Raw genomic sequence first — 23,619 nt, 5'->3', positions numbered from 1 at the left:
AGTAGTTTGGACGTGCATTACTCTAATAATTAGTAATGTCGGACACCATGTCATGTGCTTTTTGGCCATCTGTATGTCTTCTTAGGAGAACTGTTTATATCTTCTGCCTAATTTTTGCTGGCATTATTTGATTTTCTGGTATTGGGCTGAAGGAGGTGTTTATAAATTTTGGAGATTAACCCCTTGTCAGTTAGTTGCTTCATTTACAAATATTTTTTTCCCATTCTATGGGATGTCTTTTTGTTTTGTTTAGGGTTTCCTTTGCTGTGCAAAAACTTTTCAGTTTAATTAGGTCCCATTTGTTTTTGTTTTTATTCTCATTATTCTACAAGGTAGATATGAGAAGATAATTGCTGTAGTTTATGTCAGACAGTGTTCAGCCTATGTTTTCCTCTAAGAGTTTTAGAGTATTCTGTCTTATATTTAGGTCTTCAATCACCTTTGAGTTTGTTTTTGTGTATGGTGTTAGGAAGTGTTCTAATTTCATTATTTTACATGTGGCTGTCCAGTTTTCCCAGTATCATTTACTGAAAGACTGTTTTTTCTCCATTGTATATTCTTGCCTCTTTTGTCATAGATTTGTTGACTGTGTATGTGTGGGTTTAATTCTGGGCTTTTTATCATGTTCCACTGATCTATATGTTTGTTTTTGGGCCAGCACCATATGGTTTTGATGACTGTAGCTTTGTGGTTTGGTCTGAAGTCAGGGAGCCTGATTCCTCCAGGTCCATTTTTCTTTCTCGGGATGGCTTTGGCTGTTCTGGATCTTTTGCGGTTCCAAACAAACTTTAAAATATTTTGTTCTCAGAGTTCCCGTCATGGCACAGTGGTTAATGAATCCAATTAGGAACCATGAGGTTGCGGGTTCAGTCCCTGGCCTTGCTCAGTGGGTTAAGGATCTGGCATTGCCATGAGCTGTGGTGTAGGTTGCAGACAAAGCTCGGATCTTGTGTTGCTGTGGCTCTGGCATAGGCAGGTGGCTACAGCTCCGATTTCAACCCCTAGCCTGGGAACCTCCATATGCCACGGGAGTGGCCCTAGAAAAGGCGAAAAGACAAAATAAATAAATAAATAAATAAAATGAAACATTTTCTTCTAGTTCTGTGAAAAATCTTCTTGGTAATTTGATAGGGATTGCACTGAATCTGTAGATTGCCTTTGAGAATATAGTCATTTTAACAACATTGATTCTTACATCAAAGAGCATGTTTGAATTGTCTGTGTCATCTTTGATTTCTTTCATCAAAATCTTATAGTTTTCAGAGTACAGGTCTTTTGTCTATTTTTTTTTTTTTTTGGTCATTTTAGGGCCCACACCTACAGCATATGGAGGTTCCCAAGCTAGGGGTAGAATTAATCACAGTTTCGATTTCTGGACCTCACCACAGCCACAGCAATGCTAGATCCAAGCCGTTGAACTATGCTGAAGAAGAGTAGACATCTTTGTCTTGTTCCTGATCTTAGCAGGAATACTTTCAGCTTTTTACTACTGAGAAGGATGTTAGCTGTGGGTTTGTCATGTACGGCCTTATTATGTTGAGGTAGGTTCTCTCTATACCCACTTTCTCAAGGGTTTTATCAGAAATGGGTGTTGGATTTTGTCAAAGGCTTTTTCTGCATCTATTGAGAGGATCACATGGTTTTTATTCTTCAGTTTGTTAATGTGTTGTATCCTACTGATTGATTTGTAGATATTGAAAAATCCTTGCATCCCTGGGATAAATCCCACTTGGTCATGATGCACAATCCTTTTGCTTTTTTTTAGAGCCACACCTGAGGTATATGGAGATTCCCAGGCTAGGGGTCAAATCAAAGCTGTAGCTGTTGGCCTATACCACAGCCATAGCAATGCCAGATCCAAGCCACATCTGTGACCTACACCACAGCTCATGACAATACCAGATGCTTAATCCACTGAGCAAGGCCAGGGATCGAATCTGCATCCTTGTGGATGCTAGTCAGACTCGTTAACTACTGAGCCACAATGGGAACTCCTACAATCCTTTTAATGTATTGTTGGATTTGGTGTGCTAGTATTTTGTTGAGGATTTTTGCATCTATGTTCATCAGTGATATTGGCCCATAATTTTCTTTTTTGTGGTGTCTTTGGTTTTGGTTTCAGGGTGATGGTGGCCTCAAAGAATGAGTTTGGGGAGTGTTCCTCTGCAATTTTTTGGAATAGTTTCAGAATGATAGGTGTTAGCTCTTCTCTAAAAGTTTGATAGAATTCGCCTGTGAAGCCATCTGGTCTTGGACTTTTGTTTGTTGGAAGTTTTTTAATCACAGTTTCGATTTCAATACTTGTGATTGGTCTTCTCATCTTTCCTATTTCTTCTTGGTTTAGTCTTGAAAGATTGTACTTTTCTATGAATTTGTCCATTTCTCCTGGGTTGTCCATTTTATTAGCCAGTAGTTGCTTGTAGTAGTCTCTTATGATCCTTTGTATTTCTGGGATGTCTGCTGTAACTTCTCCTTTTTCATTTCTAATTTATTGATCTAATTTATTGATTTATCTTTTTGTCTTTTTTGTGTGTCTTTTTTTTTTTTTGTAGTTTCTAGGGCCACACCCACAGCATATGGAGGGTCCAAGGCTAGGGGTCTAATTGGAGTTATAGCTGCTGGCCTTCACCAGAGCCACGTCTGTGACCTACACCACAGCTCATGGCAATGCCAGATCCTTAACCCACAGAGAAAGGCCAGGGATTGAACCCACAACCTCATGGTTCCTAGTCGGATTCGTTAACCACTGAGCCATGACAGGAACCCCTTATCTTTTTTTCTTGATGAGTCTGGCTAAGGATTTAGAAATTTTGTTGATCTTTTCAAAGAACCAATATTTAGTTTCATTGATCTTTCCTATGGTTTTCTTCATTTCTATTTATTTCTACTCTGATCTTGATGATTTCCTTCTGCTAATGTTAGGTCTCATCTGTTCTCTCTCTAGTTGCTTTAGATGTAAAGTTAGGTTGTTTATTTGAGCTTTTTCTTGTTTCCTGAGGTAGGCTCGTATTGCTATAAACTTCCCTCTTCGAACTGCTTTTGCTGCATCCCATAGGTTTTTGGATTGTTGTGTCTTTGTTGTTGTTTCCTTCTAGGTGTTTTATAATTTCTTCTTTGATCCATTGGATGTTTAGTAGCATATTGTTTAGTCTCCACATGTTTGTGTGTTTTGCAGATTTTTTTCTTGTGATCGATTTGCAGTTATACAGCATTGTGGTCAGAAAAAAATGCTGGATATGATAGCAATTTTCTTAAAAGTTACCAGGGCTTGATTTGTGGCCCAGAATGTGATCAATCCTAGAGAATATTCCATGTGCATTTGAGAAGATGGGTATTCTGTGGCTTTTGGATGGAATGTTCTATAAAAATCTATTAAGTCCATCTGGTCTAATGCATCATTTAAGGCCTGTGTTTTCTTATTGATTTTCTGTCTGGATGATCTCTCCATTGCTGGAAGTGGGGTGTTAAAAGTCTCCTGCTATTAATATGTTGTCAATTTCTCCTTTTAAGGTTATTAGCAGTTGCCTTATATATTGAGATGATCCTATGTTGGGTGCACATATATTTACAATTGTTATATCTTCTTCTTGGATTTATCCATTGATCATTATGTAATGTACTTCTTCGTCTCTTATAATATTCTTTATTTTAAGGTCTATTCTGTATGATATGAGTATTGCTACTTCAGCTTTCGATTCCTGTTTGCATGGAATATTTTCTTCCATCCTCTCACTTTCAATTTGTACATGTCCCTAGAAGTGAAGTGGGTCTCTTGAAGACAGCATATGTATGGGTCTTGTTTTTGTATCCATTCAGCCAGTCTATCCCTTTTGGTTGGGGCATTCAGTCCCTTTACATTTAAGGTAATTATTGATATGCATGTTCTTATTGCCATTTTATTGTCTCTGGGTGAGATTAGATATGGTTGTACGCCTGGGGGGGTCTTTAGGCAGCCTATTTGCTGATGGGTGGGGCTGTGTTCCCATCCAGATTACTGTTTGCCCTGGGGTTCTCAGCCCTGATAGGTGGGGCCAGATTTTTCCAAAATGGCCTCCTTTAGAGGAGTACACACCAATGATTATTCCCAAGACCTTTGCTTCTAAAGTCCTTCTCCCACAACAAAACACAGTCACCCCCTTTTTTTCTCATGAGATCTCCCAAGAAATGCAGGCAGGTCTGACCCAGATTCCTATGGAGTCTCTGCTTTGCCCAGGGACCCAGTGCATATGAAAGCTTATGTGTGCTTTTTAAGAATAGGGTCTCCAATTTCCCCAGTTCCATGGAGCTTCTGTGCACAAGCCCCACTGGCCCAGATCCCCAGGCATTGGGACATGACATGGAACTCAGAACTCTCACTCCCATAGATGACTCCCTGTGATACAGTTACTTTCCAGTCTGTAGGCTGCCCAGCCAACAGGTATGGAGTTGTTTATATTGCATAATTGCTCCTCCTACCATCTTGATGTGGCCTCCTCTTTGTCTCCTAGAGTAGGATATCTTTTTTGATAGTCTGCAGTCTATTTGGTTGAAGGTTGTTCAGCAGATGGTTATAATTTTGTTGCTTTTAAGTGAGAAGATAAGCTCCAGTCCTTCTACTCTGCCATCTTAATCCAGTTTCCCTTCTTCATTCCTGTTACAGTGTTCAACCCACACTACAGCTCATGGCAACACTGGATCCTTAACCCACTGAGTGAGGCCAGGGATGGAACCCACATCCTCATGGATCCTAGTCGGGTTCGTTAACCGCTGAGCCACGAAGGGAATCCCCTGTTACAGTATTTCTGATCTAGCATTTCTTTTTGATTCTTCCTTAGAGTCCCCATCTCTCTGCTTAAATTACCCATCTGTTCCCACATGATGTCTACTTTATACATTAAAGTCCTTAGGATATTAATCATAGGTTTTTTTTTTTAATTCCTGGTCTGACAATTCCAACATCCCTGACATATCCGAATCTGGTTCTGAAGCCAGAATAATACCTCTTTAAACTGTATTTTTTGATTTTAGTCTGCCTTGTAGTTTTGTTTTTTTTTTTCTTTTTTTTTTTTTTTTTTTTTTGAGAGCAGACATGATGTGCTAGGTGAAAAGAACTGCAGTAATTAGGCCTTTAATAATGTGGTAATAAGACATGGGGGGGGGGAGAGGAAGTGTTCTTCAGTCCTATATTAGGTCTCCATCTTTAAGTAAGCCTTTGCTTCTCAGCTGTGAACTTTGCAAGTGCTTTTCGTTTCCACTCCTCAAGTTGAACAGGATGGCCATTGGAGGCCGAAGTTGGGTATTTCCCTTCCTTCCCCCAACAGTTGAGTCACTGGTAAATAGTTTAGGCACTCGTAAATAGTTTCTTTTGAAGTTAAGTCTTGTTGATAAAAACAGAATGCTTAAAGAACAGAATGCTCTGGCATGTTTCAAAATCATTCCTTTTTTTCTTCTCCCCTGCTGGAAGTGTAAGAAGATTTTTCTTAAGCCTTCACTGGGAGAACTCGGTGCCCTCTAAGACTGGGTTTTATTGGAGGTTTAACTCTCAAACTGGTCTATACTGAACTTCTAGTAGTCAATTACACTTCAGGTTTTCCTGCCCTAGTAGTGATTCCTGTTGGTTTCTGCTCCATCAAGTATGATTCTTTGTATTTGCCTTTCTCTCCAATTTGTGGCAGAGGAGGGGGGAATTATAGCAGTGTGTCCTGTAATCTCACTTCTTTGAAAGATCAAGGAAGAGTTGTTGATTTTTCAGTTTTATCAGCTTTTTACTTGTTAGGACAGAGTAACAACTTTCAAGCTTTTTACTTGCCAGATTGGAAATTAGAAGTCTGTGTTCACTTTTTAATAATTAATTGAGCTATATCTATTTATAATTTTTGCATTTATATATTGTGTGTGTTTATGTATGCAGGTTACATTTCAAGAAAAAAGTTTTTTTAGTCCCCATGTATCATGTCCACGCTCCAAAGGAAGAGAATTTCAAGCCCTCAATCAAACATAATTTACACTGTCACTTTAGCCATAGTCCTAAAAAACAAAACTTTCTAGGGAATTCCTGTCATGGCTGAATGGTAACAAACCCAACTAGTATCCATGAGGACATGGGTTCGAGCCCTGGCCTGGCTTGGTGGGTTAAGGATCTGGTGTTGCCTTGATCTGTGGCATAGGTTGCAGACAAGGCTCAGATCTGGTGTTGCTGTGGCTGTGGCAGAGGCTAGCAGCTGCAGCTCTGATTTGACCCCTAGCCTGGGAACTTCTATAGCCCAGGGTGCAGCTCTAAAAAGACAAAAAAAAAAAAAAATTGTACACACTCATCAACAGATTAAAAAAAAAAAGCTAACTGAAAATGAATTGCAAGCATATTCTTCCTAGGCACTTAAAATTACAATCACTGCCAGGACTCTGAAGGAAAGGAATCTTCTGGGTGGCAGGTTGAAAAAGCCTCCGGAGCAAAGGCGAAGAGCTCTGATACCAAAGAAAAAGAACTGGGCCATTTCTATACTACAGGAATGGTATTTCTGTTTTCCCCTCTATTCTGATGCAAATCTTTTCAGTTAGATATCTTAAATTAGCTTCAAGTAGCTCTCAGTGTGGATCCAAGTTCACTTCAAAAAACTGTGGTACTGCTTGAGGGCAGGAACTACTTACTTAACTTCTTGTATCACTCACAGATTCTGTACAATGAAAGGCAAGCTAACAAGATGGTCTGTATAATATTTCATAATGTAAACAAATACAGAAAATCATGCATTCTGTATATGCATATGTGAGGTTTTTGAGGGGATGCAAATGGAGGAGGTGTGGGTAAAAGGATCATGTAAGTGCGTAGGTCTGTAGTCATTAAGCAATTAAGTATGGATATATTTGGTCAGGTTATCGGACTGAAAAGAATCAGGCTAAGAGGTTAACTAAACAATCCATGTCAATGTCTGTAATCAAGACTGTAATTGAATCACCTACAGACTGACTAATTACTATGAATGTAAATTCCCCCAATCTCCCTTAATAATTCACCTTAATAATGATTTAACAATTCTCTTCGTTGAATTGCTTTCTCATATCACAGTTTAAGACAAATTCCTCTTGAAACAGATCAAAGGTAGAACTGAAGATCACTTGACCTTCACATATGGAGCTTGAAATAGCTCTTGCTCTCATATCTTAAAACAGAAAGAGTTTCCTGAGTTCTGTGTAAAGCTAAGAGAAATACCAAAAAGCAAGGGTGTTCTACTATGTGTACAGGCCAAACTTGATTTCCTGATTTCTGAGAAAACTTAAGGGGCATCCTATGGCAGTTGTATGTCAATTTAAGTACCACTGGAATGATGGATCAGAGCTAAATTTCTAAACATTTCCTCTCTACAGGCAGATTTAGAGCAATGAAGTTCCAAGCTACCTTAACCTAAAGCATCTTGTTTCTACAAATGGCCAGTAGGCACATGAAAAGATGTTCAACATCACTAATTATTAGAGAAATGCAAATCAAAACTACAATGAGGTAGTAGTATTGCCAAGTGTCTTTTAATAGTTTTTTTCCTCCTGCGAGCTCCTTGAGGGCAGAGATACATTTCTATATTTTCAGCACCTAATAAGAGTGTTCAGAGCATAAATCATGTACAATTGATGGCGCTGTGCTACATATCCCCTTTAATCCTCAAAATTATTGTAATATATTGCTATTCTAATTTTACAGATAACAAATCTAGGAACCATTAAGAATGTACCCAAAGTTACATAGCAGTCTAACTCCAGAGTATATGCCCTTACTGTACTATATACTATCTGAATAAATGAATACCTGTTTTGTACAACTTATTAGTTTTAACAATTTTATCAATCCATTCACTCAGATATCATCTGCATTTATTTCTTATATTAGGATGACCACATGAGCTCAAAAATCATCAGAGGTGTGTAACATTTAGAGACTAGGCTTTTAATTTTAGGAACCAAGGGTCTTTTATGGACTTCACACTTTCAAAGTCTGGTTAATTAAAACAGCTATATCTAAATACAAGTATAGTGAATTCTTTAAATGTAAATGATTATGTTATAATTTTAGGAAATAAACTGGGTAATTGTAATATAAGAATAGGAAGATGAGAATTCTTTTTAATAGAAAACTTGAAAAGGGCTCTGAGGCTAAACTAGCAAGCCTATTTTATACACAAGGGATGAGTAAATGGTTTATATTAACTGAACAAACTATTCAATGCAAAGTGATTTTATTTTACTAGACTATGCCAGTGTCTCATCTAGATTACATCGAGTCAATAAAATAATAAAATAGTTTATGAATAATTTACAAAATTATTTAATCTTCCATTCTGCTTAAAACAATTAATTAATTTTTTGGTATATCCCATGGAATTAGAAAAACAGAAATCTTTCCATTCAGAAGTGTAGGACTTGAGTAACATATAATAAGGTTAATATTTATTTTTCTTCAGATCAGAGCCAGTAAAGGATGCAAAGCTTACCTAATTTCCTTATCTAATTCTTCTTACATTTTAAATTTTCAAACACATACACACTTACATATGTTACATATACAATTAAATATTAAACTGAGATATTAAAGCAAATCCAACTAGACCAATTTGTCACTACTCTTAGGTCTTCAAAACATGAAGATGTAAAATAGCTGTAGAAAATCAATATACTTTTCTTCATTTTAATAAGATGTTTAAAATACTAAAAAGGAACTGAAATTTATATGCTCATTGTGGACAATGATTGCCTCTAATTTTTAATTGTTAGGAATATAATGGAATCACGTGTATAATAAAAACTGTCTTTAATTTTTAAAAGTTTGCTTATAGCGGGTGTAATAAAAATTTTGGTCAGATTTTTTACATACCTTAAAAGTAGAGAGCCCATAAAGTCTTGTAGTATGAACAGTTTCTTGAGAAATATTTGTAATGTTAGTTATGAAGTCCTCAAGGTATTTACAAGCTTGCTCCAGGTGTGTGGTGTTTATGATGATTTGCACTAGCTACAAAATAGAAAATAGCTCTGGTAAAATGAAGGTTACATGTATACAAAGCCATTTGGTTTTTAAAAACAGGATTATTACTTCTAGCAACTGTACCATCTTTGCATAATTATAGCATTATGCCATTATAGAGTACAAGTGATTGTCTGATTTCAAAAGCCTGCTGTAGGAGTTCCCATCGTGGTGCACTGGAAACAAATCCGACTAAGAACCATGAGATTGCTGGTTCAATCCATGGTCTTGCTCAATGGGTTAAGGATCCGGTGTTGCCTCAACCTGTAGGTCACAGATGCGGCTTAGATCTGGTGTTGCTATAGCTCTGGCATAGGCCAGCAGATGTAGCTCCAATTCAACCCCTAGCCTGGGAACCTCCATATGCTGAGGGTGTGGCCCTAAAAGGACAAAAGACAAAACAAAACAAAACAAAAAGCCTGCTGTAAATACTGCTATTAATGCTATCATCAAAAAAAACCTGAGTCTAACTACCAATTAATTAAAATAAATTTTCAAAGCACTTTTTCAAATTTTATACATTCACCAAGTTTAAAAAAAATGAGTATTTTCACTTTTCATGTAAAGTCTGGAAAACATAAATCTTCATATATCTTCTAACACCTTCAACTATCTACTATTCCACATGTAAGCCCTTTTCCCTCACACTGTTTGAATTTACAATGACACTTTTATTTGAAAACCAATCCACTTCTATTAATAAATTTAAAATGGAGGGCTAACTTTATAGGATGGTGTTCTTTCAACAATAACTTAATTTATAATAATTGTTTCATATAATGAAACATTTAGCTATAAATATCTTTTTAACATACCTCTGTCAAACCTATATGAGGCTTTCTAATAAGATTCAGTAAACAGCTACTCAAAGTTCTGGTCAGCAGCAGATTTGTAGATTTTCTAAGCATATCATCTATTTCTGTTGAGCTAAAAAAAAAAGGTTGATATTATGGGTACAGTTAATTAGCTTCCTAAATAATTTAACACAACTTACTAAAATAATTTACTCTAATTCCATTATATCTTTAAATAAATTAAAGTTATTCATATTTATTAAATCACATATTTCAATTCAATTTAGTTTCACAAAAGGGATACTTTCCATAAAGTAGAATGCTCATTTATGGAATAATTTAAGTGTATTCAATTAACCATTATAGTAAAACCATGGGATATTTAGTATAAGGAAATAAAACTATTCTTAATTATGACTCCATTATGGAACTGCCAATTTCAAAGACATTTTATATACAAATATAGCTAAAATTACTTTTAAAATGCAAATTGATGTGAGCTCTATAGATATAATTAAAAAGTTACTAGATTTGGAGTTTCCATTGTGGTGCAGCAGAAACAAATCTGACTAGGAACCATGAGGTTGAGGGTTCTATCCTTGGCCTTGCTCAGTGGGTTAAAGATCTGGCGTTGCTGTGAACTGTCATGTAGGTCACAGACAAGGATCAGATCTGGCGTTGCTGTGGCTGTGGCGTAGGCTGGCAGCTGCAGCTCCGACTCGACCCCTAGCCTGGGAACCTCCATATGCCACAGGTGCCGCCCCCCGCAAAAAAAGAAAAATTACTAAATTTTAACATAACTAAGCTATCCATTTCCATTGATATTTTTAAAAAAGATTTAAAGCAATAAATGTCTTACACTACTTTTAATCTGGGAGAGAGAAGAACTAACCCTATATATAATACCTCTAAAACCCTCAAGACAGCTAGACTAGGACTGCTTATTATTTTCTTCTAATCACTAGCCCTTCAATTGAAGTCAATAATGATTTTTTGTATATAGCTTCATCATCAAAATAGTTAAGCTGTCCTTAGACCAAGTTTTCTCAGTCTTAGCACTACTGACATTTTAGGTTAGATAATTCTTTGTTGTGGGTTGTCCTATATTATTGAAAGATGTTTAGCAGCACCTTTGGCCTCTACCCACTTGAAGCAAGCAGCAGCACTCCTCCCCCTAGTTGTGGCTATCCAAAATGTCTCTAGACAGTGTCAAATATACTCTGGGGGCGGGGGAGAGAGGCAAAATTGCCTCAGTTGAGACCCACTGCCTTAAACACAGTCTAACATTCTAATTTAAGCATCTTTTTACTTTTTATTTTACTGAAACATTACTCTTAAAAATCTAAGAAATACAAACACTTAGTAGTTTATATTTATTTCAAGTATGCAAATGGAGCAAGATTTGACAAAACACCGATAATTCTCACTACTACTCTAATTAACATACTCCATTTTAATGCAGGTACTCATCAACTTCTAGTAGTTACCTTAATTGTGGCAGACCTGAGGAGAATATGTCTCACTTATTCTTTATATCTAAAATCAAGACTTCCCAGGGAATGTATATAATACCAGTAGGGTTTCAGGGTTACTAGGCGGCAAACTCTGACAAAAGGAGTTCCCTTCGTGGCTTAGACATTAACGAACCTGACTAGGATCCATGAGGATGCAGGTTTGATCCCTGGCCTCGTTGAGTGGGTTAAGGATCCAGCATTGCCGTGAGCTGTGGTGTAGATCGCAGACACGGCTGGGATCCCTTGTTTCTGTGGCTGTGGTGTAGGCTGGCGACTGTAGCTCCAACTGGACCCCTAGCCTGGGAACTTCTGAACTTCCATATGCCACAGATGTGCTTCCCCAAAAAGCAAAACAAAAACAAAAACAAAAACAAAAGAAACCCCTCTCTGGCAAAAACTCTATCAATAGTGTCCCTAGAATAAGCAATGTACTCATGCTGATAAAAAGGAGGTGGTTGCCAACTCCTCTGGTTTCTTTACTGACATTCAAATTATGCTTAAAGAAACCCTGTATAACAACCTTTTCAGATGCAAAGTTTTTTATGACATATAATGTCTTTTGATTAATTCCCCTGAACTTCCTTGAATGCTGAGTCAATGCATCCTTTTCTTCCATAAATAAAAGCAGAGAAAAAAAACCCTATCAGCACCTATGCTGTATTTGTGCAAGCAAAATTTTCCCAGCAATGTCCAGGATTTCCCCCATGAGGTTTTTATACTGAGTAATTTTTTTGCTAACTCCTTGTCTTTTGAGCCTCTAACTTGGACTCTTCCTAATTTTTAAATTGCATTCCACAGTAATTCAATCTTTTTTTTTTTTTTTTTTTTTTTTTGTCTTTTTGTGTTTTCTAGGTCCGCACCTGCGGCATACAGAGGTTCCCAGGCTAGGGGTCTAATCAGAGCTGTAGCCACTGGCGTGGGATCGGAGCCATGTCTGAGACCTACACCACAGCTCACGGCAATGCTGGATCCTTAACCCACTGAGCAAGGCCAGGGACTGAACCCACAACCTCATGGTTCCTAGTCGGATTCATTAACCACCGAGCCACAACGGGAACTTCCGAAAACTGAAAATTTCTTAAAGATCATATTAGATCCAGATGTTGCCTCTGCAAACAAATAATTGAGACTTTGGAGTCTCTTCATGAAGTCACTTCATTCTCTGGCCTTGCTTTTATTCACATATTAAAAGAAACCTTTTTACTACAAATGCTCCAAAGATCTTGTTTTTAAAAAAAGTTAACTATGAATTATGTTCAAAAAGAGCTTTAAACACAGAAAATCATTTTCCATAACTCTTTAACAAGAACAACAACAAAAAATCCTCTAATAGCTCAATTTTAGGTGACAGGTGTAAATTTTTAAAATAAAAATATATGTCAGAAAGCTGATAATCTAGACTAAATTTAGATTTAGATTTTTAAAAACTATTGCTGTTTCTGTTTATTTTGAGCTATTACTTTCATTAACAAAAAATCAGCCAATGTATAATAAAGCTAACAGTAAAAAAAAAAAAAAAAAAAAAAAATGTGGAGTTCCCCATCATAGCTCAGCTGTTAACAAATCTGACTAGAATCCATGAGGACATAGGTTCAATCCCTGGTCTTTCTCAGTGGGTTAAGGATCTGGCGTTGCCATGAGCTGTGGTGTAGGTCACAGACTCAGCTCGGATCCTGCATGGCTATGGCTATGGCTGTGGTGTAGGCCGGCAGCTACAGCTCTGATTCGACCCCTAGCCTGGGAACCTACATATGCCATGGGTACGGCTCTAAAAAGACAAAAGACAAAAAATTTAAAAATGAAAAAAGTAAAAAAAAAAAAATGTAGGCATAAAGGCCTTGCTGAATGAATAACACATCATCATAGAGAGTTAATTAGAACAACTGGGTATGAAACTAATGAAAACGACAAATGTTTTTATCAAAGAGATAAGGAAAAAATAGTCTTCTCTGCTGTAGCTTCAGTATACAATATTTACTTCTAGGTAATGCTACGAGTTCATACACATAAAGAATAAGAACTGAGGGAGCAATTCTATTTCTGGTCAGTCAATAGGGAAGCTTTAGGGAAAGTTATACAGAATATTATGACCAATTGGAGTTTCTGTTATGGCTAGGTGGGAAGGAACTTGACTAGTCCCCATGAGGATGCGAGTTGGATCCCTGGCCTTGTTGAGGACCTAGCACTGCCATGAGCTATGGTCTAGATCACAGATAAAGCTCAGATCTGGCATTGCTATGGCTGTGGTGTAAGCCAGCAGCTGCAGCTCTGATTCAGTCCCTACCGTGGGAACTTCCATATGCCACAGGTGTGGCCCTAAACAAACAAACAAAAGGACTATTATGAATGATGGCTTTTTTATCTTTGGTGTTATAAATGCTGTAAAAAAAATCAAACAACAATTAGAGATCTACTATTTCTCCTCTGTAAATAAAACTTTCCAAACTGCTAGATTTCTATACTTTCTACAGTTTAACAATATTTTAATTATCAGTCCTATTTTTCAAGAATCAATGCTTAGATTAGATAATAAAAAGTACTTGTTAGACATACATATTGTACATGCTATCAATTTAGAAAATGTTATAGTAATCTACATTTAAAAGAAAAGATGAGGGGAGACCAGAGTTATAGATTCAGGAGTGCAGTCTTAAGAGTAATTCTCAAATATATTTTAGCCAAGTTGTAGGATGACTATTAAGGGGAGACCTCTTTTTTCTCCCTTTCACTTGTATATGTATGCCCCATAGTAAAAAGATGAATGCATGCATCACTGTTTTCAAAGATGACTATAACCAGAATCTATTTGAGAGTATATACACTAACTCAAGTCCACCTAAATATACATGTTTTCTCTGTCTCTTAATGGCTTCATTTACAAATACTCTAATTTTAGGCTCCTAAACACTTCTTTTATATGTTCCTCCTCTTCTTCACTACAGATCCTGACTACTTCAAGTCTTCCTTCATCTCTGTCTTGAACCATTGTCTTCACCAATTCAACATGACTGTGTTTTTATCCCCCTCCAATCTACCATCCACATTGAGGCCAGAGTAAACTTTCTAAAATATTACTCCAGTCATGTCGTTCCTTAGTTAAAAAATTCTTCAACAGTCTGCCAACACCAGCAAATAAAGCAAAAACACTCCAAGCTCTAGTCTCACATGTAATACTATAGTATCCCACCCTCTCCTATATCTTATGTGCCTACCATGTCCCAGGCTACACTGAATGCTTTATACACACACATTATCTCGTTTAATTCTTACAACCACCATATGAATGATTTTTCTCATTTTACAGAAAACCACAACTTAAACAGTTTAAGTGACTTGCTCAATGTCCTTCTATACCTAGCGTCAGCACCATTCAAACTAAGGTCTAAGTCTGAAGTTTGTGTTCTTCACTTCACATTATATTGCCTCTGTTTTAGGTCAGAACTTTAGAATGTTCAATAACAAAAAAAAGACAGGCATAAATGTTTGGTGTCTCAGACCATTAGAGCTCAACTATTGAAAAATAGTCTGTCATTCCTTTTCAGTTAATTCATTTGTATTCATGGTTCTTCAAATGCTGATAGTGTGTGTCATTTTGTACAGCTGAGAGAATACACTACTCCAGTAAGTTTTATGATTGAAGTTAAGCTAAAGTCTTTAAAATATAGTTTTAGAAACTTTGGTATAAGAGGTTAGTAGAGTATGATGAAGCTTAAGGCAGTGATTTGTTGGGGTTTTTTTTGTTTTGTTTTGTTTGGTTTGGTTTTTGGCCATGCCCATGGCATGAGGGAGTTCCCAGGCCAAAGACTGAACCCGAGTCACAGCAATGACAATACCAGATCCTCAACCCAATGAGCCACCAGCGAACTCTTAGGCAGTGGTTCTTAAATGCAGATTGTATCAGAAGCATCCAGAGAACTTGATAAAGTCAAGCACACCACCCTCAGAGTTTTTAATTCAGTAGGTCTGAGGCTGCATTTCAGGTTATTTCCCATGTGATAATAACACTGTTAGTCTTCGGGTCACATTTTGCGAATCACTGGCTTTTGAGAAACACAGTACAGCAGATGCTATGTGTGAAGTATTTGTATTCTTTTCTTTTCCTCTGCTCACCAACTCATATTCTTTCACAACAAAAATTAAGAAATCTTTTAAAGAATACCTATTCACAAAAAAAAAGCAGCATAGGTCACAGAAGTGATTTGGATCTGGTGTTGCTGTGGCTGTGGTGTAGGCTGGCAGCTGCAGCTGTGATTCGACCTCTGGGAACTTCCCTATGCTGCAGGCGTGACCATAAAATGAAAAAAAAAAAAAAAAAATCGGGCAACTCTTTCACTCTGGCAGAACACACATTTCTTTTTCTCTTTATTTATACATCATTTAAATCCAAAGCAATGACAGCTTAAAATAAGAGACACAGTTACAGTAAAATAAAAACAACTGTCTCTGATCTCATTGTTTCGGCTTGAAAAATAAAGAACTGTAATATCTGAACTACTTTAATGCCTCTTTACGACTTAAAATTCAGAAGGGATTCATATTGAAGGGTAATTCATGATATTCAGTATACAAATTTAGAAAAATAGATTTTAGAGAGGGAGACATGAAAGTCAGCATCACCACTCTCTCCTACAAAGTACCCAATTACAAATATATCATATGACTGTATATAATATATATATATTTTTTTTTTGGTCTTTTTGCATTTTCTAGGGCCACTCCCGCGGCATATGGAGATTCCCAGGCTAGGGGTCTCATCGGAGCTGCAGCCGCCTGCCTACGCTAGAGCCACAGCAACGCCAGATCCGAGTCATGTCTGCGACCTACACCACAGCTCACGGCAATGCCAGATCCTTAACCCACTGAGCAAGGCCAGGTATTAAACCCACAACCTCATGGTTCCTAGTCGGATTCGTTAGCCACTGAGCCACGACGGGAACTCCTCATATGACTATATTGCAGTGTCCATCTAGGTGGCCAGAACAAGGTGTGGGATTGAGAGGAATGTTCCTCTAACATTAACTAATTGTTCTTTATATGCCAGATACTTTCACTAAGGTGCGAGTCAGAAGACTGATCCTTTAGGACAGCTCTCACACTAACTAGCTGGGTCATTCTGGATCAACAATATAGCCTCTCTGAGTCTCTTTTTCCTTATCTGCAAAACAATGATATTATCACATTTTTCATCTCCCTAATTGTTGGGTATTACTTTCATCACACCAGATAAATGCTATTCTCTTGCCTATATAATCACATCGGCCATAGGAACAGCACTGTTTATTAATTCTTAACTAATTCTGTCTGAATCCTCACTTAAGCCTATTTGAGAAAAAAACTATTACAAATACCAGCTTTTTGACAAGTCAATGACATAAAGAAGGAATATTATTTAGCCACTGGTAACCTAAGAAACAGAAAAACTAAAATAAATTAGTAAGATCTAAACAACCAAAGGAAAAAAAAAAAGAGGGGATACTGATCAAACATATTTAACAACAAATGCAAAGTCTGAACTTTATTTGGACCCTGATTCAAACAAACTAGCTATAAAAGGATATCTGGGAGATAGTCAAGAAAATATTGATACAAACTAGAGAATTGATATTATGGAATAGTGTTAATTTTGTTAAGGGTGGTAAAACAATGAAATATCCTTACTGTTTTTACAAACACATCCTGAAGTAGTAGTTAGGGATAAAATGCTATTATTTCTGGAATTTGATTTAAAATACTCCAGCAAACAAAACAGAGTATAGAAAAATGTTTCTTATGGTTAAATCTACATGCTGAGAACAGAGGAGTTTCTTATCCTATTATCTCTAATGTATATTTGAAGATTTATATAATAAAATGTTTAAAAATATATAATATCAGACTTACAGCAACTTAACCCCAAACGTCACTAAAATATGCAAGCCTTCCAATGGGATAATAGTCCATTAAAGAGTCATGGCCTTAAAATCAAGTGTTAATGTTTCACAAAAATAGCTATGATCAAGATACATTTCTTATTAGTAAACTTACCTCCGGTGTAGTGACTCTGAAAATTTAAGGCTGGCATAAATAAATTCTTTAACTTGAATGTATATATGAGGCACTGACTGAGACATGGGGAATTTCTTTGGGAAGGGTTGCTGTTGAAAGAAAAACAAAGTTGATTTTTTTTTTTGAAATTTTGGAAAAAGATACTCTAATCACCTAAAATGTAAAAATTAAATTGATTTCACATTTGAATAGTTAATACCTGCATCTTAAAAGTCTATTGTTATATTTCTACATTATTTTTGACATTTTAAAGAGAACCAAAATATTTCTGAAGAAAATAATGTGGCAATTTACCTATTTATTTCTGGCCTTTCTTTTCTTTTCTTTTTTCTTTTTTTCAGCATGAAGAAGTTCCTGGGCCAGGTATAAGATTCACGCCACAGCAGTGACAACGCCAGATCCTTAACCACTAAGGAACTCCTACTTTTTAAATCCTATAATGACTTCTAACAAGTAGAGAAAGCATATACCAATATCTCTCTGTGTTCTGATGATAAGTATCCTGCAGGAGATCATTAATTGCCTGCTTCTTTGCTTCCATACATCATGTAAGAATCTGCTTGTGTTTGAAAGTTATAGGCCAGCTTCCTGGCCCAATGTCATTAAATAATTCTAAAACTCACTTAACTTGCTTGAATTGATGCCAATTCAAGAAGGTATCCATTTCATTCTATAACTCCTAGAGTACCTTTTAGTAGCTTTCTGGACAGTATACCATCAAACACTAGTATGCAGCTAATGGCTTACAGTGTGCTTCTTCATGAAAATGCTTTATCAGCCAACATCTATTAGCAAATTCTCAGTCTCCAAGAGGTAAAATTTCTCCAAGATTTTTACCAAAATCCCTTTATTTATACTTCATGAAGACTAATCTATGCTTCCATCTTCACATTTATCGCAGCTTAGTTTTACATAATTGAAAGTACCCTCGCCAAAGTCACCAATGACTTCACAGGTATTAAATCCAATGAACTTTTGGTGTTAACCTGATTTAGCTGAGGCATCTGACACAATGGGCTCCCTCTTGCTTCTTAAATGATCTCAGTGTAGGGAACCCATGCCCTACACTGGTTTTCTCATTTCTCTACCTTCTCTGTATCTCCCCCTCTAGCCATCCCTTAACTATTGCTGCTCCTTAGGGTTCTATCCTATGCCTTCTCTTCTTACCACACAGACTATCCTTGGAGAATCTCGTCTATTCTCAGGACATTAACTACCATGCAAGAGCCAGTATCTCCCAATCTACAACTCTAAGCCAAATCTTTCTCCTCAAGTCCGAATCTGTATATCTAACCACCAATTGAACACTTCCATTTGGCTATAACATTTGAGACATACTCAAAAGATCCAAAAGTCGTCTGTTCCTTCTAAATCTGCTCCTCTTGTGTTTCCTATCTTAGTGAATGCCACCACCATCCAAGGCAGAAACTTGGCTATGAGATATGCCCCCTATCTTCATCATCTCTCATATGCAAATTATAACCAACTCCTGTCATTTCCACCTCTTAAATATCTGAAATAGGTTCCAGAGCAGTAACTCCCATTCAGGGGACCAATTTCTCTTACCAAGATAACCTCAACAATCCCCTAGGTCTCCCAGCCTTACTCTTATCCAATCCATTCCCTACACATTAGCAAGAGAGATCTTTCTAAAGCACAAATCTGATTATGTTTTTACTGCTTGAAACCTGGTGGTGACTTATCATACCCGTCACCCTGTTTACAAGGCTTATTATGGTCTGGCCCTTTCAACTTTATCTTCATTTTCTGAACTTCATCTCTTGTACTTTATCAGCCTTGTACTTTATACTATGAAATTATAGCCTTTCTGTATGCTGCTTCTTTTATCTTGAGCAGGTCCAATTTCTGTGAACTGTGATTTCCTATTTCTTTTATCAATCCCTCACTTGACTATAAGTTCCTTGACAGCAGAGACTAAAAAACTAGCACCATGCACAGGGTCTAATAGATAATAGGTTAATATAGGTTTTCTTAGGTATCTCCAGCAGAAGGAAACTTAAAATTAGCTGGTAGTGAAAACATCTGCAGAGTGCAGTTTCTCTCCAAAATTGGTAGATGTAGAGATTAATTTCCAAATTTAGAGATTGAATTAGGAGTACTATAAAAATCAACTAGAGTTGCTATTCTTCAAAATCATCTTATTATGAGAGATAGCTTACTTCCAATTTATATTTGCAGAAAATTAATCCAGTATTATCTGAAAGACATTTCAGGTTTAAGAATTTATTTTAATGACATTAAAGACAATATGAATATGTTCTTATTTTAGCCAGAGTTCTAGTTAGCATAGCTATCTGCAAAAAAACAGATTTTTGCATATATGTTCAGTTTTACTCATAATTTCCACAAAACACAATAACTAAAGTTATTCGAGAGATAATTTTACATCTTTTCTAATCATTTTAATTGATAATTATATTTAAATTAGGAAAAAATTAAAAACATACACATAAAACCAAGAGAATATTACTAAATAACTTCTGGGATTTCTAAGTTATCACATTTAAATTTTCCATTTGGCTTTTGCCTTAATGATAGTTCTTTTTAATGATGAGTAATACATTAACCAATGAATACAATTCCTAATAAGCTTACTCCTAAGAGATATGTATATTCTGGAGCATCATACAAGCAAAGTCAAATATCCGTTTAACTATAAACCTATTTAGAAAGTTTAGTGTAATTAGATGGGACATTAGAGATTATTTAGTTCAACTTCCTCATTTGACAGATGAGGCACAAAGGCCCAAACAGGCTAAGTCACTTGCCCGTAATAGCCAAGGACAGACCTGGCACATGGATCCAGACCTAATCCAGTACTCTGCATTTAGATGCTATACCCTGAACAAACTTATTACCAGTACCTAAAACAAAACCAAACAAAGCCATGAGACAGAGAATATTCTGGTAATATTTTTTTACAGGGAAACTTTGATTGATGTTTCAAAAATACAGACTGACGGACTTTTTTATGTATTAGAATACAATTAGGTATATGCAATGGTAGTGTTAGCTATAACCTAAGAGCTATGCATTTAATTACTTTGTCCTATATTTAGTGACTATTACACATAATATTTTTAGCTTATGTACTTAAAAAATATAATAAAAATTTACAGTCACAATCCACACAATTCATTTGGAATTCACTCTTCTTCACCATGAAGGGATACAAATGTAGAAAAGGACTAAAGAGTTGGAAAAATAATTTTAAAAAAAGAATAAGGGGAAAAAACAAGAATAAGGAGAATGAAAAAGGTGACAATAATAGAAAATATGATACCCTTTTCCCATGAGATCTAATTCTACCCAGAGACCCTGGATTGGTGTGCATGTTTCTGTGCACATGTGCAATTGTGTTTTCTCAGAATACTCTATATGCTGGTCTATTTCCTTTCTTTATCCTGTCTTTTGTTCAGACATCTTAACTCCAAATATATATATATATTTTGTTTTTGCTCTTTAGTGCCATACCTGCAGCATATCAAAGTTCCCAGGCTAGGGGTCGAATCGGAGCTGTAGCTGCCGGTCTCTGCTGTAGCCACAGCAATGTGGGATTTGAGCAACATCCTCAACCTACACCGCAGCTCTGATGAAACCAGAGTCCCGGCCCACTGAGTAAGGCCAGGGATCGAACCTGGATCCTCATGGATACTAGTTGGATTTGTTTCTGCTGCTCCACAATGGGAACTCCCGAAATATATATTATTACTTTAGAAAAAAATCTGCAGGTGGCTACTGCCATCCTTCAACTCTTACTTACTCAAGATAAACTTTCTGTATATTTCTAGAAAAAAAGCCACAAAATAAGATCTTCCACAATGATGGAAATTTCGAAGAAATTCTTTCACTACAATATTCTTTTATTCCTATAATCTACTCAACATTTAGCCTATCTAATTTAAAGTCCACTTAATGTTATAACAGCTGTCCTGGGAATCCACCTAACATTTGGGTCAACTGTCCTAGTATCCCTAGAAAAGTCCCTTCTTAACCTCACCAAAACAGTAGTAATAACAGTAGTAGTAACATAACCTTCAAAAATTAACAAAACATAATTAGTTTTCTTAACACAAAACAACAAAATCCTCAAAAGAACTATTTTCACTTACAATGTCAGGTTAATTATGTAGCAATAAATATAACTAACTCATTTTTAAGAAAATTCTTGAATTAAGAACTAGTTTGTACCTTTTCGAGGTCTGGATCTTGAAAGGGAAATTTACTGATGACTACTTTATATTCTTCTTCACTAACAATAGGAATGGGGCTATAATTATCTTCTTCAAAAATGTCCCTGTTAAGAAAGATGAAAGAATTGAGAATATTAGAAAACACATTATAGGGTGCTTTAGGATAATACTTTTTAAAAAAACCCAATGATTACAAAATCATTTTCTGTTTGTCAGTTAAAGGTCTAAATAGGAAAACAGTTCCTAATCATTCAGAACTCTAACATTCAATACCAAAGTCTGTTCCTCAAAATTAGTGTGCAATCTCATCTTCCCATTTGTTTGTTTTCCATCCTCTCAGCACATTAGTTTCTGTTTTCTGGTCTAGAACAATTCTTGCCATGATACAATCTGAACAAACTCATTACCTATAACTATAAACAAAGTTATGAGATGAAGAGTATCCCTGTCATATTTCTTGATAGGAACAACTCTCAAGTTGAATGTCTTTTGTCTTCTCTTTCTTACTAGATCATAAGCTTCCAGAAGACAAAAACACTATCTTCTATTTTTTGTCTCTCATAGTGTCAGAAACGTACCTTTTATTTCATGTAGTTGTTGTCTTTTTAGGGCCGCACCTGCGCATATGGAAGTTCCCAGGCTAGGGGTTGAATTGGAGCTTCCAGCTTATGCCACAGCCATAGCAACACAACCTACACTGCAGCTCATGGCAACACCGGATCCTTAACCCACTGAGCGAGGCCAGGTATCAAAATTGCATCCTCAGAGATACCAGTTGGGTTCGTTACCACTGAACCAGAACAGGAACTCCCCAAAAGGACCTTTTATACTTAGACAGGCACAGACATTTACTACTCACCAGATATCCATGTGCTCTATCCTACACAGGCCCCTTGCAAATAGGCAGTCATATGTCTAGTTTTAGCCACTCGACTGTAAATACAAGTTACATGTGTTGCTTCAAGTCTAAAGCATTTATGAATTAACTATGTGACCGTCCAACCCAGGGTGATAGGGGAGACCACTACGTTGAGAAGGGAGAATCACAAATGCCAACAGCCTGGATCTTGGATTACTGGACTCAATATGGACTTCTGTGTGATTGAGAAATAAAATGCCTGTGTTCATTCAATGAGACTTTGGGCATTTCTTTTTTTTTTTTTTTTGGTCTTTTTGTCTTTTTGCCATTTCTTGGGCCACTCCCGAAGCATATAGAGGTTCCCAGGCTAGGGGTTGAATCAGAGCTGTAGCCAGCCGCCGGCCTACGTCAGAGCCACAGCAACTCGGGATCCGAGCCGTGTCTGCAACCTGCACCACAGCTCACGGCAATGCCAGATCCTTAACCCACTGAGCAAGGCCAGGCATCGAACCCACAACCTCATGGTTTCTAGTCGGATTCATTAACCATTGAGCCACGACAGGAACTCCAAAGACTTTGGGAATTTTTGTTACTTCAGCATAATTCAGCCTGTCCTAGTATACCTGCTGTCCAATCAACTTCCTTTTAATCAGTAATTCAGTCCAATTAATATTTATTGAGCACCTGTGGCATAGGCCAGCAGCTATAGCTGCAATTCGACTCCTAGCCTGGGAATTTCCATATGCTTCAGGTGTAGCCCTAAGAAGACAAAACAAAACAAAACCTAAGCAAGAGTTCCTGTTGTGGCTCAGTGGGTTAAGAACCTGATATAGTATCCATGAGGATGTGGGTTCGATCCCTGGCCTTGTTCAGTGAGTTAAGGATCCAGCATTGCCGCCAGATGCAGCATTGGTAACAGACGCAGCTTGGATCCAGTGTTGCTGTGGCTGTGGTGTAAGCCTGCAGTTGCAGCTCTGATTCAACCCCTAGCCTGGGAACTTCCAAATGCTGCTGGTGCAGTTGAAAAAGAAAAAAAAAAAAAAAAAAAACCTAAGCAAAAACCATGACCCAGAACACTCTGAATGCAGAAGTCAAACTATATGTAGGAATTACAACTGACATGCTATCATTGCTCTCTACCATTACACTGGAGGATAATTGTTAATCCTATCTCTTTTGAATGAACCCATTGGCTTTTCAGAGAGAA

At 36.8% G+C, this 23,619-nt stretch overlaps 1 protein-coding gene across 4 annotated transcripts in view; it reads right to left on the bottom strand.

Annotated features, from left to right (window-relative positions):
• EXOC6 (exocyst complex component 6) overlaps window positions 1–23,619 on the bottom strand; it is a 222,696-nt gene that overhangs the window by 84,066 nt on the left and 115,011 nt on the right. For all 4 annotated transcript variants that reach the window (XM_021073792.1, XM_021073794.1, XM_021073795.1 and 1 more), the window contains exons 14-17: window positions 21,552–21,657; window positions 17,319–17,428; window positions 9,802–9,913; window positions 8,840–8,974 (exon numbers count right to left, since the gene is read on the bottom strand). In XM_021073792.1, the coding sequence (XP_020929451.1) occupies window positions 8,840–8,974; window positions 9,802–9,913; window positions 17,319–17,428; window positions 21,552–21,657 (463 nt within the window). The remainder of the gene's footprint in view (window positions 1–8,839; window positions 8,975–9,801; window positions 9,914–17,318; window positions 17,429–21,551; window positions 21,658–23,619) is intronic.

This window comes from Sus scrofa, chromosome 14 (genome assembly GCF_000003025.6).
Source record: "Sus scrofa isolate TJ Tabasco breed Duroc chromosome 14, Sscrofa11.1, whole genome shotgun sequence".
NCBI classification, from domain to species: domain Eukaryota; kingdom Metazoa; phylum Chordata; class Mammalia; order Artiodactyla; family Suidae; genus Sus; species Sus scrofa.
The sequence above is the reverse complement of the archived record's forward strand: the minus strand, read 5'-3'. Positions and strand labels throughout refer to the sequence as shown.